General features: G+C 43.1%; 1 protein-coding gene across 1 annotated transcript in view; it reads right to left on the bottom strand.

Moving 5' to 3' along the window:
• Positions 1-17,801, bottom strand: part of TBC1D14 (TBC1 domain family member 14) — a 64,661-nt gene extending 46,860 nt beyond the window's left edge. Inside the window, exons 1-2 of the mRNA XM_054633373.2 lie at positions 17,481-17,801; positions 11,436-12,171 (exon numbers count right to left, since the gene is read on the bottom strand). Coding sequence (XP_054489348.2) covers positions 11,436-12,171; positions 17,481-17,523 — 779 coding nt within the window. The 5' untranslated portion in view covers positions 17,524-17,801. The remainder of the gene's footprint in view (positions 1-11,435; positions 12,172-17,480) is intronic.
• Between the last annotated feature and the right edge of the window lie 278 nt (positions 17,802-18,079).

The raw sequence follows: 18,079 nt of genomic DNA, 5'->3' as shown, positions 1-18,079 counted from the left end.
TTGTTCCATGCAAGGTCAGTCACTTCTGTGAAGTCACCTCCTAAGAGGTTATTCCTTTCTACCACATCCCCCCTGTTCAGTACTCAAACCTATCCACTAAAGCAGCAGAGACAGTGCTGCCATGGCTTCTGTTGCCAATTTACTCCAAATCTTGAAGTCACTGCAAAGCTCCTTCCTGAAAAGTCTCAAAGTCTTCTCAAGCCAGGAAGGCCCAACCCTGAGCCCATTCAGATATCTCTGAAGTTTGGTACCACCAGAGTCAAGGAACTGTTTCTCTGGCATATGTCACTGAAACAACAGGAAAAAAGGATGGGCTCCCACAGGGGCTGTCAGAGGGTGGAGCTGACCAAGGCAGGCACACACACTCCCCTCTGGACTTCAGGCAACACACAGTATCTTTTTACCAGAAAGCCCAAGATGACCAGATTACTGAAACAAAAGGGTAGAGGAGCTTAGGATTTAGGAGCTTTTACAACCAGAGCATTTGGGTTATTCAGAAAATCTGAATTTCAGCTTTACTGATGTGACTGTTTTGCCAGGGCTCCTTAGATGAAGTTCTGCAGTACTTGAACTACTGGCATGCAGCACAGAATCACAACTGCAAGCAATAGAAAAGTGAGATGGCAAATGCTGTTCTGTGATAGACTTACACTGACCTAGCATAGAGATTACACTTCCAAGTAAATGGGTTCCTTACTCTTAAAAAGATGGTTGGTATACAGAAACATGTATGAAAATTGTCTAGAAAGTGATTCAGCTCATGCAAACTGATGCAATTTCTTATCTGCATTTAACCAACACTGATTTGCAAAAACAAGTAAATTTTTGTTACATGTTTTAAAAATACACACATCCAGCTCTCAAGATGCATGCTCCAAATTTTAATTGTCTTTCAATTAAGGTTATTTTCAGAAGTTAAAACAAATGGAATAGTCATGCAAATTAACTACTGGAAGGACTTAGCAGTCACATGAGCACAACAGCTGTAAAATAAGGACAGTGGAGAAAATTCAAAAGGTTCAGTTTTGTAGAACAATTTTATCTTGAAAGACAATTTTTCAAATGGGTATCAGACTGGCATGTGTTCTTAAGAAGCAAGAAAGAAACAGAGGCAAGTCAAACTTCATTTCACCTGCTTCTGAAAGAAGACCCTGAAACTCCCCTGATAACTCTGAACTACACAAGGAGAGAGCACCAAGGTCTTGAACCCCTCAATGAATTTAGCCAGGCTGAGGCTAAGGTCCATGTATATTTAGATAAGTAAGCAGATGTGAATCATAAGAACCAGGTAAACCCTCACTGAGCACACAGGCACTGTAAGACATGTCTCCACAGACATTACTCCACAAGGCATCCAGAAAGCTACATTGAAACAAGACATTTTTAATAACATACAGCACCTACTAAGCAAAAACTACAGTAAGATAAACTTTATTAAATATTTGCTGCATTGTCAGCAAAAATGTCCAGCCATCTTATCTGATGTGGTATTAATTAATTAACACTAACTAGGAAACATTCCAAACAACAACATTATTTTCTTTTCATCTGCCAATGACCCTTTCTGTTCTGCACTAATCATAACTTTTGTAACTTACCAATAAATAGAAGAAAGAGTCTCATCTCTAGATGTTCCTAACTTGCTCACTTAAAGAATTTCCAGAGAAAATAAATCCTGAAAAATCAGCAACATATTCTATCAAAGGAATTTTTGTTACCTGACTAGTGGAGGAACAAGACTGACACATAAATCAGGATGACTGGAGAACTGATGGACTTGAGAAGGCACAGTTGTCAGGAGATCCACCAAAATCTCCTGAAGTGCCCTAAATCTACATCCTCCAAAGGGAAAAGCAACAATTGGTACCCATGACCCAGTAATGCTGGTTTCTAGAAATAATTCACTAGATGCAGTTCTAAACAAGCCCTCCTCTCAAACCCAGATCACCTCTCAGTCAACCTACACATCAACACAACCAACAGACAGAATACCATCAAAAAAGTTCAAGTACTTTGGCTACAGTCAAGAACCTCCATAAACAAGTCAGAAGTGATGCTTTGAATAAGATTCCAAAATTACATACAAAAGCAGGGTTTGCAGAAGTTTGTCCCTTCAAGATTGCCAAAGGTCAGAGTAAAGGAAGAATAATGCTTGGTTTATGGATAAACAAACCAACAGAAATAAAGCCAGACAGCCTACAAGCTGACCTGCCTATGAAAGAGGCTGAACTATGATAAATTCCTACCACATTTTCTAAACAAAGTTTTCCAATCACTAACATTCCAGTATGTTCAGTAAGAATCAAAAACAATAACAGTTCACAGTGTAACAGATACTTGCAGGTCTGGAAAAAAAAGACCTCCACAGTTGAGAGAAGCAGTAATACAATATAAATTAGCAGTATAGGATATCTGATAGCTTGCAGAGGGTAACTTGGAAATTTCTCTAGATTTCTGGGGGAAAGAGCAGGGTTTAATAAACTATTTATCAAAACTACAGTATTCTGCATGTATCTTTCTTCTTACAGGTTCCCCTCATTTTACAGGGGAACAAAGCTGTTACTTCAGCTGCTGACTGCTCTGAAGTATCCAAGACATGCAAAGATAAATCAGGCAGTAACCTGGTGGGTTCAGCTTTAGAACTGGCTACAGCAAACCAAGAAGTATTTTGCACATGGAAAATGCACAGTGCTGGTCTACCATGCAAATGCTGAAGAATTCTCAGAAACTGGAGTTTCAGCAAGTAAGGACTGTCACAAAAAATCAACACTCAGCTTCAAACTAATATATTAGCATCAACCAGCTAAAATTAATGATCCTTTTCTAGCTGGCCAAATTCCCAGTTATTCTCATATTACCAGAGTAATTGAAATTCTATTCCTAAAATTTGAAAGTAGATTTCTTCATTGATTTGAAGCACTATTACCACACAAATAAAAAAAACAGAATACATGAAATGTCATCCTAAGCAAAAAGCTGAACCAAAGTAAACTCTAAGACCTTGCAGCAAGAGAAATTAAATATGGACCTGTCTGCATTAAGATCAAAAGGAAAAAGTGAATAAAAGCTCTGCCTAATACCTAACAAGACCATATCTGTATCTGGTGTGGGGCTCCTGGACTACAAAAAAGAATCAAAAACTGGAGAAAGTCCAGTGGATTAACACTGTGATGGCTGGGTGCTGAGGCCCACACCACACAAGCAGGGATGCTGACAAAGGTGTTTTCATTTAGCCTGGATGACCAGAGATGCAATGAGGGAAAAACCCCAATGAGGAAAAAACCCCAAGCTGCTGTAAGGCATGTTCCAAATGGATAAAAGGGAAGGAAAAACAATCACAGTGGCAGAATATGAATGCTGAACTGTGCAGTGCAGGGAGGTTAGCTCCAAGCTGGGATGCACTCACAGCTGCTCGGGGTCCCAAGGAACATGGTCTGGTGCTGAAGCCGGCCCTGCACCAAGCAGGGGCTTAGGAACAGCTCCAGAAACCCTCCCTGAGCTGAGCTGCTCTGGATTCCACACTCACAAAAGGCTCCTGCTCACCAAGGGGAGTCCTGTTCTTTGTCCTACCTCCAACTGCTGCCAAGTTCTTGTGTTTATTCTGTCAGCTCCAAAGGGTAAATGACCCTAATACTTACTGAAGGGTTTTTTTTAATTATTATTCTTAAGATATGCCTGGAGAACTTTGGAGGCACTTAATGACTAAAAAGAGAGTTAACACAAAAAAGAATGGATTCAGAAAATTTATGGTTTCCATGTACCAGTTCTGTTAATAAAATTCTATGTAAGGATGAAAACTTCAACAGACTGTTTCTTGTTTGAGCCTTTTTAAATGTGTTTAAAACCAAAGTTAATATTGACTCCAACTCTTCCAGATTATGTAACACAGGAAGGGATACTGTATAAATCAAAACATCAAGGAGCAAAAATTTATTTATTCCATCTAATTTCATCTTGCTCACTGCATTTTTCAGGAAAGAAAAAGTCAGCTGAATATTAAACAGTACTTTGATCAGATGGAGAGAGAGATAGAGCATCACAAAGCAGTAATTGTGCTGATATTCTCCATTCCTCATGTCATCTACTTCTCACAGCTCCTTTTAACAAAGGAAAACACCAGTAAAGCTCTTGCAAATTAAACAAAGATACAAAGACCATCTAACCCACCCATTTACTAAACCTTCATAGAGACAGTGAATCAGAATGAAACCAGAGCTTAACTTCATTAATCTGAATTAGCTCCTGAAGTCTCATGCACATCTGTGAGAAACTTTTGTAGTTCTCACTCCTTCTATTCAAAAGCAAGCGTGTGCAGGGCTGTACTGGGTTTGCATGGCAAAGTTTTGGGAGTGGGGGACTACAGGAGTAGCTGCTGTGAAAAGCACTCAGAGGCTTCTCCCCATGTCCAACAGAGCCAATGCCAGCTGGCTCCAGGACAAACCTGCCATTGGCCAAGGCTGAGTCCAATAGGGACAATGGTAGCTTCCATGGAATAGCAGTTCAGAGAGGAAAAAATCTGCTGCACAACAGCAGCAGCAGCCAAAAGAGAGGAGTGAGACCATGTGAGAGGAACAGCCCTGCAGACACCAAGGTCAGTGCAGAAGGAGGGGCAGGAGGTGCTCCAAGTGCCAGAGCAGAGGTTCCTCTGCAGCCCCCAGTGCAGCCCATGGTGAGGCAGCTGTGTCCTGCAGCCCATGGAGCCCCAGGATGGAGCAGAGATCCACCTGCAGCCCATGGAGGTCCAGGATGGAGCAGAGATCCACCTGCAGCCCATGGAGCCCCAGGATGGAGCAGAGATCCACCTGCAGCCCACGGAGCCCCAGGATGGAGCCCCAGGATGGAGCAGAGATCCACCTGCAGCCCATGGAGCCCCAGGATGGAGCAGAGATCCACCTGCAGCCCATGGAGCCCCAGGATGGAGCAGAGATCCACCTGCAGCCCATGGAGCCCCAGGATGGAGCAGAGATCCACCTGCAGCCCATGGAGCCCCAGGATGGAGCAGAGATCCACCTGCAGCCCATGGAGCCCCAGGATGGAGCAGAGATCCACCTGCAGCCCACAGAGCCCCAGGATGGAGCAGAGATCCACCTGCAGCCCATGGAGCCCCAGGATGGAGCAGAGATCCACCTGCAGCCCATGGAGCCCCAGGATGGAGCAGAGATCCACCTGCAGCCCATGGAGCCCCAGGATGGAGCAGAGATCCACCTGCAGCCCACGGAGCCCCAGGATGGAGCAGAGATCCACCTGCAGCCCATGGAGGTCCAGGATGGAGCAGAGATCCACCTGCAGCCCATGGAGCCCCAGGATGGAGCAGAGATCCACCTGCAGCCCATGGAGGACCCCACAGTGGAGAAGGTGGACGTGCCTCAAGGACACTGACCCTGGGAGAACTGGAGCAGGCTCCTGGCAGCACCTGTGGCCCCTTGGAATGAGGAGCCCATGCTGGAGCAGGTTTGCTGCCAGGACCTGTGACCCCACAAGGGAAGGAGGGTGGGGGAAGCATTACAGCTCAATGCTGCAAGCAACATTCAACACCCATCCATGTTACAAATTTCATTCACCAGCCAGTATCAGGCTTCTGTAATGCTTCCCACCAGCCACTAGAAAAGAAACATGCACGTGTCACCTGCTTTGAAGTAATAACTAGACCACACTAAGTCCTCACTTACTGCATAGTTTTGTACAGTTACTAAAAAAACTCCAAAACTCAAACTGTCACTGAGCAGATTTTCATTTAGTTTCTATAATGAACAAATAAGTTCAACAAGCTTCTTTGTTTAAAGTCTTGTTTGTGTAAAACTGTTTCCAGTTACTCAACAGCAAAACTAAAATATTAATCTACTACTCTTTATACTAAAGAGCCACATGTCAAAATTTAGTGAAAAGTTTAAGGTAGAACTAAAAGAACTGTAATTGTAAAGAGTTACATTATCCTACACAAAAAGGGAAAATAAGGATTGCAATTAATTTAGACAGTTTCAGTTCAACACCTAGTGGAGAACAGGCCACATGACAAAGTTCAAAACTTCATTCTCTGAATAAGACAGGAATTCTGAAAACTGTATCATACAATTTTCAACTTTTATCAAAAGCCAAGGCTTTGTAGAATTCCAGCCTTCCACCTGTGGAAGATTTGCTTTGAGAGAGAATGTTTATTTCAGAAAATTCTGCTGATTTCTTCTGTTCCACACAGAGCTGTGGTAGTAAATACAGGTGGAGAGAGGACTTTTAGTCTGTCAGTTCCAGTAGAGAGAGTGGCTTTCAAAGAAGAACTATCCAAAACCACACTTTGAAGACTGAAGCCCCTTTCAGATGAGCACACCTGAATGCCTCACAGGCTGCTGAAAGACTGCTGCCAGCATCCTGTGTTAAACAGATCCTCAGTGCCTATGCTGCTTCCCACACCACTGCAGCATGAGCTTGTTTGCCCTCCTCTCTTCCCAGCCCTTTTAGCCGCCTGCTATTGGCAACAATTTGCTAGAAATGCACCCAGGGAAAGCAGCAGGGAAGGACAAAACTGCCACTCAGTTATTCCCTTCCCTCCACAAGGGCAGTGAACCCTGTGGGGCAGCTGCAGCACTCGGGAGCCCAGCCCAGAGCAGGGCAGGGCAGCAGCCTGGGCTGGCTGGCCCTGCAGCTCCCTCCATCACAGGCTGCCTTTCTGCAGTCCTTCCCATCAGCTTCTGGACAACTGCACCTGGAGCTCAGGTTGGCTTTGCTCACTTGTGGTTGGAAGCAGTGACTTCTATCTGCCCCCACAGTGCATCCAGCTCTTTCTGTTCCTCTGCCTACACACTTCAGGCCTGCTCTCAGCTGGTCTCCTCCTGAACAGCCAATACTCTAAGAGGCTTCATTGAACAGAAACTTCCATAGAAGAGAGGACAGCATCATAACTAATATCTCAGATTAGTCAACTGCAATTATTTTCACAATTTTTCTTCCCTCCTATGGTCAGTGAATTCCCATTTTTTGGAGACATGAAAGTGGGAAATCAGCACTACAGTGCTCCTTGTCATTCTACCTTCCTTTTAATACCAAAATTATAGAAGTACAATAAGCTGTCCTCCCATTAAAAGCAACAAACTGCATTATGAAAGGGTCCTATCCATTAACACAGATGACTGACTTTTGCCATTGATGGACCTAATTTCTAAATTCAGAACTCCAAATTATGTGTGACCAGTAATCTCAAAACATGGATGTACATATGTGATGTAAACATATTAAATTCATATGATTTCAGACTTAAAGCAGTTACTGAAAGCAGCAGCTACTGTTTTGAAATTTAAGACTTTTTTCTTCTCAGATTACAAGCAAGGTCACAGGTACATGCTTCTACATATGGTATAGGATGCCAATCTTGCTCCAGAAGCTTTCTTCCAGAAATGCAGAGATTCTTTGCAAATAGTAAAATGTCACGTTCTTCTTAAAGCCCTTTATTTCATGTGCAGTCCCTATGCTCCTTAGAGGCTTCCTGACATCCAAATACTTAGAACACTAGGACTAAAAACTTCTAGGAGTAGCCTGAAAAGAAAAAAGATCCAGATTCATGGGAAAACACACAATATCCATGGCAGTGGACTAAGTAAAGACTTAGGCTGCTTGTAATCCATTAAAATGAAACAAACTGCATGGCTTATTATTTAGCTGTACAGAGAGTGACCCCTTTATGGTCACTCTCCATGTAAGCACAAAAATCCTCATTCTCAGTCTCCAAAATGATAATTGAAAATTATAAATGGAAAGGGCAACTCCTGCAGTAAGATCAGTACAGTCCTGATTCAGCAAAGCTGTTTAAGATCCACACATTTAAAAAGTTTCAGCAGTACTGTACAGAAGTCCAAAGGTAAAACTCATTAACCCACACTACTCTGGGTCAATAAGGCAAAGGAGCAGACAAGCCAGACTCTTTTAGTCTCCCACCCAGTTATTTGCTCACACTGGTTTTAAACCCAAGTTCCTGCATATATTCAAATGAAGGAAATTAATTCCAACTCAGGATTACATAAAAGACCTCTGGCTTTTAAAGCTGATACAAGTGACACTTGAAAACAACCAACATGTCAGGTTTTTTTGTCAACAGTCAGCATTACAGCTTCTTTCAGAAGCAGTAATTCATTTTCATATGCCAACTTTGAGCCTAATGACAGCACTGTACCTGTGGTGCCTTAAGCTCTTCCAAGAGGAAAGCTGTGTGTAAGCAAGAAAGCGACCTCCTTCTCACTTTTGATCTTCCTGGCCACACCCAAAGATGCACCCAGCAGCCTGAGGAAACCACTAGGCCTTATGGATACTCAAACTGCTGGAGACACAAACTGAGCCAGAGAAGCAGGCCAGGAAACTTTCTTCACACAATGCTCAAAGAAGCAGGGCAGGAGCACTCCATTCCCAAGTGATCTTGAAGGTGCTGAAGGAACTGAAGAACTGAAGGAAGTAAGCCAACAGTGCTTCCTTCTTCCTTGATCTCTTCTACAACTCATTTTGTAAATGCAGTCTCAAACCAAAACTTCATAACACACCACAGAACTGACACAGAATATGCAACCTTGTGCACAGTGCACATGCACACATGCATACAGTCTCAAAAGGAAAAGTGAATGTACAGAGTGCCAAAAAATTACTTTATATTCTAAACCAACTACTTCTCTAAGCATTTTCTTGGTATTGAGAAAGACTTACCCCCTAGCTGATACATAAGTAGCTTAAGCACATGTGACCAAGCACTGGAGGCATCTAATTATTGTCAGTATTATCTCTACAGGCAGCCACAAAACTGACATGTCAAGGCCAAGTTTACTCTGATAAGATCAGAGAAATTAGCACATTCTCAGAGGCCAGATGGGGTTCAATACAAGCAGAGGTGCCATTTCAAGAAGCAAGGTTTCTCCCTTTTACCAAATATCAACAACCTCTGCAAAACATTAAGCTGACTCATCTTTGCTCTCAGTGGCTCAAAAGTGTACCCTATTACCCAGAGAAGCCCTCAAAGAGCTAAACCTGCAGATTAAGGCTGAGTCTCTGCACTGCAGCCTTATCCCAGGACCATCAGGCTGCTGCAAGGCAGTGTACAAAGTACTCAGGTCTCATTATTCCATGTTGTACACATGTATGCCAGCCACTGGCCAAAGCCAAGACAATTTGGCTTTCTCCTGCCATGGTTCATGCTTGGTTTTCTGAAGTGAAGTTTATGCACTCAACCTGAGACTGAAGCACAACTTTCAGCAGAGTGCAGGGCTGAGAACACACTCCTTTCTGGGACTTTGTTTACACCCACCACTGCAGCACTTGGAACAAACTGCTTTAGGAAGCTCCCTCTCAGCAAGCTGGTCTTTAACAATACTGTTCAAAATGCCTCCTCTTCATCTCACACTGCACACAAACCCTGGTACAGAGCACAGGGGGAGCTGAGTAGGAAGGCCTCTAGAAAGCAGATACTTTCAAACAAAACACTGGAAGACCCAGGTTCATTTACTTCAGTACTCGTATAAGTCCTGGGAATCCAAGAAACTCCAGGGAACAGGGAGTTTTCAAACCCAGGGATGGCAGATTACAAACACCAACATAAACTAGCAAGGGCATGTTTTGAACCCTTACAATGCTGACAGTATAAATATAAATAGTACTCCCTGTGGCACAGAACAACCTCTGAGGCTCCCTGCGTGTTCAATACCTGTGAAACTCACCACCAGGTCTCATGACATGAGACGGTGCATAAAATATGGGGGTGTGGTGTGCAAGTACAGACAGACAGTGGGCAGCTCTTGTTTCCAAAACAGTGCAGGAAGTGGATGCCAAAGAGGAGGATATTCAAGGTCAGGTTACAGACTGAGCACCTGGAACTTCAAAGCCGATCATCTAGTTTGAACTTAATCCTCATATTCTTACAGTGACATCACCCAGTGACCAAGATTATCTGCTCCCCATTTAAAAGGCAGTAATGACAGCCTTTGTTTCCTGGCATTCAATGTACCTGCAAAGATTCAGGTGAAAAAGCTCAGTCTAGTGAGTACTACAGTTTCTGCAACGCTGGTAAAACCACCACAGACTACACTAGAACAGAATTTGGACACATGGCTTTGCTGTGTTGGATAAGAAAAGCTGAGAAGTGGTTAAACATCCTACTCTGAGTGGGGTCTAAATGTGCCTGTTCCACTCTGCTCCCTGCCAGGCTGAAGGACAGCATTTGTTCCAGTTAGCAGTTGTGCTACCAGAACGGGTAACAAAAGTTTATGCTTTGAAGTGCTGAGAAGCCTCCTGCTTCAGAATTAAGTCTGGTTCCATGGCAACAAACAGACAAGGGTCCACAAAAGCATCAGCACCTCAAACATGACTGATGACTGGAGCTCTGCTGCACAGTACTTTAACCTAAGAATAAAAATCAACAAAGGCTTCAGTCAACTTAGGTCTAAACAAACTGATTTTCTTAAGCTTTGCAAATAAGGCAGCCTTTCAAAGAATGTTTTCTGCCAATTCTTGATGTATTTTATTAGCCTACTTATCTCATGCAAGAGAAAAATTGCATGAGGAAAGAGATACTAGCTGAAGCCATGTGCAAAACAGGTTATTTACAGCCAACTCCGCTTGATGTCTAAAATTTCTTTCTAGAACAATTTATTTTAAATATATCAAACTTCAGATGATATAACTTAAAAATAAGAAACATTATGAGCGCCTTACATAACTTTAAAAAAAGAACCCACTAGCAAACAGCTCAACTCCCCAAAGTAGCTTAGTCCTCTTCCTTATTCCCCACTTCCCTGGGGTATCTGCATTTAATTCATACAAAGGCCACAATTAGAAACTGCTTTGGGTAGTCAATGCCATCATTTCAACAAATGGGTGACACAATGTCAGATGTTTTTATTCCACACAAAAATTAAGGGAAAAGGTATTAAAAAAGCAGTAACTGAGATTTGGAAAAACCAGAGTAGTCATACCAAGTGTTTGTAAAGTATTTGTATTTTAAGCTTCATACCCTTAGAATGATCAATAAAATATTCCATCACTACTAAACTACTTATGAATTTTCAGATGTCAAAGTTCTTTAATACAGGTATGGATTCTACCTATATTTATCTATTTATGTGACACAAGATTAAAGACCTTGGCCAAAATCACAAGATATCACAAAAGATATCACTGGAGAAGCCACTGTTCAGAAGAAAAAAGACCTTGTTCAGAAATCCTTTTACTGTAACATAGAAGGAATGTTCCAAGATTTAAGATGCTTCCATACACCATGAACATAACAGAGTAGGATGCAGAGCCTTAGACTGCAGCAATATTTGCCTATTTACTCAAAACAGAAAATATATGTTAATATTGATCTCAATTAAAACACCAAGGTATTATATTTTTCAAAGTACAACATCAAAGAGGACCTTTCTCCTAAGATCTTCCATAATCCATTAAAATATATTTTATGGAAACATTACCTGGCAAAGAAGTTTGTAAAAGGTCCCAGTATTTTCCGTTTACTGTCCACGTCTGTCCCATGACAATACTGCTGCTGGTTCTGGTCAGTGCTGTCTCTAGAGGAATTCAGGGTAACATCTGAAAAGTGCGCCTCGTCAGTCTCCAGATTGACAATTGCACTTGAACTGCTTGTGACCACAAAGTCCAAAATGTCTTCATTGCTAACTGATAGAGTTGTTGACAGTTCCGTGCTAAGACTAGACACACTACAAACAGAGATGTCATCGCTTCGATTGAGCGCTTTTGAGGTTGGGCTGTAGAGTTTGACCGTGTCATAGCCAGTCCTGGGGAAGGTGGAGGATTTGCGCACGGCGTGCTCGTGCTCGGCAGCCGGCGCATGCGGAGGCACGTACGGCGGCAGCGTGCACGCGCTCTGGAAAGCCCTGTCAGGCACCAGCTCGGGTTCTGACTGCTTTCTCTTCACATTCAACACACTGCAGTGAACAGGCTCTGGATTTCCTATTTCTAGAGTTGGAATACCAGAATCCACTGATTTAAGGCTATGACAATCTTCTAAAGCACTGGAGAGGAGGCCAGGTCCATACTCGGGCAATGAGAGATCTCTCGGGGTCCCAGAGTTCAAGTTTTGAAGGCCCTGGATACTGCTGCCCACTCTTGCATCCACAATTCCCACGAAGGTCAAACCATTTAAAGAGTTGGATATATTTGCATCAGTTGTCTTGGCCCAGCTGGTAACTGGTTAAAAAGAAAGAAAAGATTAGGAATTTGCAGGAAGGTTGTGGATTGTTCTCGACTGTTTGTTTTGTAGGGTTGGTTTTTTTTATGGTTGTTTTCTTGGTTTGTTTTTTTAATGCACTCAGTCCTGTCCTAATTTAGGCTTTTAATTAAAAATTATTTGTCTTCTCTTGCACATGATTATTATCCCTTCCCCCCAGCATGAACAACCAGGACAATGGCAACTTAAATTAGGCAAACGTGAAGCATGAAAAGCTTTTCATAAGCAGTTTGTGTGCTCATGTTTGCTCCTTACACATCTCCTGGGAGTGAAATTACATACTATAAAACCTGCAGTATTTTAATGTTCCCTGTCAATACTGAGGCAAATATATGAGATTTATTTTTATACAGTCCTAAATTCATATTTGCTGATGTCAGAGAGCTACAAAACTTGTTTCCATACACTTAGACCAGATTCATAATTGTTCATTTAAACAGAATTTCTCAGCATTCTTTTGGAAACTATAAAACTGATAATAAAATTGTCACAGAAGAGAATGCATAATGTATTACTGTTGCATTAAGGAAGAGATGCAAACTCTGAACAGCTATAAAACTATCCACAGAGTCAATGTTTTGACAGTATGCACAATGCACTTCATCAGTGCACATTTAGTAGCAATAACATTTGCAAATACACTGAATTTACTGCGCTCAGGGACTCTGATCCTCCATCCATGCTGTCTCCCCAGGGGCTGCCAGCAGGTCAGTTAATCCAGTCAGTGCCCCAATTCCAGTCTGAATCTGAATGACCTGCAAAGCAAGGGCTGTGAAAGAGTAGCTACAGGTTGGAGGCACCGAACTTAATGGCAACTTTTATACACCTGGGACACCAACAGGAATACTGCCCTGGCTTCCAGAACTGCTACTGACCCTTTAAACACTATATGAGCTATATAACACTATACATTACACAGATCTTTTTCCATATGAGTAGTAAATTGTCTACAGCTCTTCTGAAGTTTGCAATGCAATTACTCTGCAGCAGTTGGCAGAACAAATATGCACATATTGCTTCAATTTCTTCTGTCTGAAACACTCTGGGATAAGTGTGAATGAGTGAAGAACACTCATTCCATCTTGCAAACAGACTGCTTTCTAGACAGATTTTTCTTCAGCTCCTGAAGCCTGGTCTCCTATTCTCTCTCGAGTAGAGCACTCAATTAAAGGTCCTGGTTGTTCTCTAGAAGGCCCTCCCCACATTCTATTTTTAAAAAACAAATACACATGTACCCAAAAGAAAACCCAAACTTCTCAATCTCAAATGTCAGTGAAAACTGCTATCTCACAGCAGTTCTAACCCCCTGGTTAATGTCACCTGAGCCCTGCCAAACACCAGGGTTTGACACACAGTCCATCCTTGGATCTGAGGACATCAATACAGTTTGGCATTGTGATACCAACAGGCAGTGAGTGTGAGAAAACTCATTTCAAACATATCACACTGGTCCAAACAGAATTTTTCTTCCGTAAGTTTTCAGTCATGTGGAAAGTTCAGGAATCCACCTGTACTTCGTATGCTACACTAAATCTTTAACTTACTACCCAAACAATATTTGCTAGCGGTTCAATCCACTCCTAAGTACAGGCAAAAGTCGAGGACAGACAACCCTGGATATTTCAGCTTTTAGACTTCTTCAGAACTTTTTAACAGCCAACTATATGCTACCCATCCAAATCAATCATAGCATCAATTGCCTAATCCTCTGCCTAAGCAAGGTTTCAAGTGTATTGTTTTGACTAAAAAGCTTGTGAAGATGTGTGAAGTCTTTCTCAAAGAGTTGCTATAGCAACTTTTTCATATTACCATGGTTTGAAAAGTTTACATCCCCTGCAATTAAAGTATGTTTTGAAATAGCTGGCATACCAGCTATTTCATTTCTAAATTCTTTATTCACTAAATTAAAGTTGCAAGGGCCAGCAAAAAACAAACCCTAAACAGCAATTTTTGAATGCAGGCAGCAAACTATACTCCAGGAGTCAACAGTGATAGTTCAAGTGTACAAATAGGACAGAACACGGAGCATCAGATATAATTACTGTTGTATATACTGGAATCTCCTGTTCTCAGACCTTCTTACTTGAATTCACTTGTTTTTCTAACATAAGTCTGACTTTGTTCTTCTCCTTGTGCTCACCTTTATTCCTTCATATACTTCACATTGCTCTTCAAACCCACAGCCCACCCCAGCCCCTTTTGTTACTCTAAAGCATATACACATACACACTTCAGAACAGGGTAACCAAGAGGTTTGACTTACAAGAATTCAAACTTTTGAATGAATCTAGAAAGTGCAGTCCAGGAAACAAAACACAAATGTAATCTGTCAGGAACAGCTTTGATGATGTTTGGGTAAACAGTACAAGCATGTTCCCATAATGAATTCCTCCCATGACTGCCTTTACTTCTGCTCAATGATTTTCCCAAGCAGCAGCCAGTCCTTAGCTTAATTGCACTGCTCTTCTCAACCAAGCTTACAAATGGTAAGCATTCAAGTGACCTTGGCAGAGGCAGTAACTACAGCAGCTCGAGAGGCCAAATACTGTAAACAAAAGAATTACAAAGAAAAAAAGTGAAAATAGCTTCTGTACTCAGTGTGGAATTTTATTTTAACTTGACTTGGTATTTTTTCAAGCAATAAATTTAACAGGAAGAGATCCTTTAAACGGGCAAGCAAGAAATGCAGAAGCATACAACACTACAGCTTGCTGGAGCAAATTATGCAATAACAAGTTACAAAGGTTTTACACAGTTCAGCAAAACTGTGGGAGGCTTTGAAGTGTACCCATCAAGGGCTTTAAATGAAAACTTGAGATGCAGTCAGCTCTCAAGAACACACAGGAGAACTCCTTGATTCATTTTGAGTTAAGCTGTTGTAGGATTGTTTTTAAGGATGGAGTGATATTTATACTCTGTTTTAGCTGCCTCGTTGGTAAGTGCAAAATCTGACAATTTATGTCAAATATTCTGTCGTGTACTCCCAATGCTAACTTCTTTCCATAAAGCATTTATTAACATAACAATGTTGAAACATTATCATCTGAGTACCATAAACTACTGAGAAATGCAATTTTGTATGCAATTTTGTCTGCACGAGATTCATAATCCCCATTGTTTATTTAAATATATTAGATTGAAATAAAATCAATATTTGTAAAGTCTTAACATCCTATGTCTTATAGAGAACATGATCTCATAAGAGGGAACATCCCACAGGAAATAACAAGGAAAAGGGAGTTAGGAAAATAAGCCAAGGTCACAAGTGGCAATGAGAGAGCAGGTAGATGCTATTTACTCATTAACACTTCCAACTTAAGTGCTAAGGAGCACATGATAAAGACAGTTTTGTAGCCAGGTTCAAAATTAACATCAGGACACAACTATTCACACAAAGGGCAGCTAACCTGTACAACTCTTTGTCACAGAACACTGTGGATGCAAGAAATTTACATCTAAGCTTGGGAATACAAAATCACTGATGATTCCTAAGCAAAGAAAAACTCAGAAAGGCTCTAAACTGCGAGTATCAGAACTTCAAGAAAACATCAGCACACATTAGTTCTGCTTTCAGACCCTCCCCTAGGTACATTTTTTTCTGACAGGTGGAGTTTCCATCTGTCTCAGTAGGGCTGTCTGTACGACCTCACATTCCCCAGATTCTGATCACAGCATGCAAGAAGGCATGTTCTGACAATAACCAGAGGCTTTAAAACACATTTTGGCTTTGCATATCACTCAACCATACAGAGGGAACAAGTCATATTTGATTATAATTTCTAAGATCCACAATAAAATGGCTTTTTAAACTCCTTTGATATAACAGTTAAATATAACAGCAATGCCAAACCATTAGAGTAAAACAAAATCAGAAAGATGCAAACTCAAGGCCTGTTATTCCAAGTTTGCTAGGACTTATGATGCAGTCCAGGCAAGCAACAAGGGTAAGACAATAATTTGCAAAAAAAGGCTTTCTCTTTGCTTGCCTCGCAGGAATGAGAAGAGGAATGATTGCATACACAGCTCAGTTCTCAAAGAGTTAACATCACACATTACCTCTTCAACTAGGAGTTTTTCTCCTAGTTTTTCTGCTAGGAGTTTTTCTCAAACTTTTAAGAACAAGGAATTTCTTCAATTACAAAGTTGCATTTTTTTTTCTTCTTAAAGATATTTTTTAAATTAATGGCTTATATTCTCCATACTTTTGATATTATTTTTGTTGCATGTATCAAGAAATATATTGCTGTTATTGAGTCACCTTGGTGCACAAGAGCATCAAACTCAGTTTTATTTATTAAAGATTTCTTTGTTCCATTTGTGTGCACGTTCTTACAGCCACAGCATTGCCAGAAGTGAAGAACTCCTGAAACTAGAAAAAGTCTGCCCTTTAACTAAACATGGGATACAGCAATTAAGGTTACCTATGTAAGTACTGCCGAAATTTTGCTGGCAAAAAAGAAAATAAACTAGTGGGGATGTTTTTTGTTTTGTTTTAATTAAGATGACTATTATCTAACTCTCAGCGGTGACCTTTTAGAAGTGTGAGCTTTACAAAGCTGGCTTCTGAGCGGAGTGCTCGGAGAATAATCATAAGTAAGCCATTCACCGCTTTCCGACTGTTTTTGCTCCGTCAGGCAAGCAATACAAACAAGTTACAGTGCTCTGCTAAAGCCTCTGCTCCAGAAGCGCTTTACAGGGCTTTTACCCTCCCCACACCATTATTACTGAAAACTCTGTGAATCACATTAAATTTGCAGCAACGTCAGGAGAACTTCAGCTGCTGTGAGATGTAGTTTTGTTTGGTCTTTGGGAATTGCCTGGGAGACCTCGACTAGAAGAGAGGCAGCGAGATGAAAGTTGCTTCCTTCTCACGGGCTGAACCCGACTCGCTGTGCGAAGGCTCCGAGCTAGCGGCCTTGGCTTACAAAACAACCCAAAGAAACTGAAACAACCGAAAGAAAAAAAAAAAGCCACAACCAAAGCCTTGAGGAAGCAGCGTTTCACTCTTCTCTGCGGTCTTCAACCCACTCGGTGAACACTCCGAGGGTTCAGCCCACCTGCTCCTCTCAACTTTTTTACGTGGCCACGGCCGGGTAAGTCAGCCCGGCAGCCAGCGCGGCCCCTCGGTGCTGAGGCTGCTCCCTCCCGCCCGCCCCGCTCGGCCCCGGGCTCTGCCCCTCACACCAACAGGTACCGCAAGCACCCCCAGCACGGTGGGGCTGCGCCGCCGCCCAAGCAGGAACAGCCCCGAGGAGCCCGGACGCCTCACCGGGGTAGCGCTGCCCTCCGTCGCTCTCGTCACGCTGGGCCATGCCCGACGCGCCCCACAGCCGCTGCTGCGGGACTAGGAGGCGGCCGGCGGCTGCGGCGGGCACTCCATGTCGCTGCTCTCCGGTCCCCGCGGAGCAGCGCCGGGCTCAGCGCGGCTGAGGCGGAGCAGCCGCCCCTCGCCGGCCACCCCCTCGGCGTGGCGCGGGGCCTCCCATGGCGGCGGCGGCGGCGCACACCTGGCTGCGGGACAGGTGCCGGGCTCCTCCGGCGATGCTCCAACCCCCGCAGCCCGGACTCCTCCCGCCCCGCCTCCGCTCCCCCTGCCCGGCGCGCCGGGGAAGCCCCGCCCGCCGGGAAAGGGAACGCCTGCGCGCAGGGGGGCGAGGGGCGGCCGCCGCCGAGCGCCATTTTGAATCGCCTTAGCGCCTGTGGCTGGCTGGGTGGCGGTGCTCGCTTGGCTCAGCCGCGGAGGCGCCCCGGGAGCGGGGCTGTGGCTCGGGCACTGGTTCCGAGGAGCCCCCGGAGCGGAGGGAAACGGGGTTGTGGCTGAGAGCGCTCGTTTCAAGGAGCCCCGGGCTCGGCGGGAGCCACTTTGTG

Source organism: Agelaius phoeniceus, chromosome 4 (assembly GCF_051311805.1).
Source record: "Agelaius phoeniceus isolate bAgePho1 chromosome 4, bAgePho1.hap1, whole genome shotgun sequence".
Taxonomy (NCBI): Eukaryota; Metazoa; Chordata; class Aves; order Passeriformes; family Icteridae; genus Agelaius; species Agelaius phoeniceus.
Note: the sequence above shows the minus strand (reverse complement) of the source record. Positions and strands in the feature narration are given on the sequence as shown.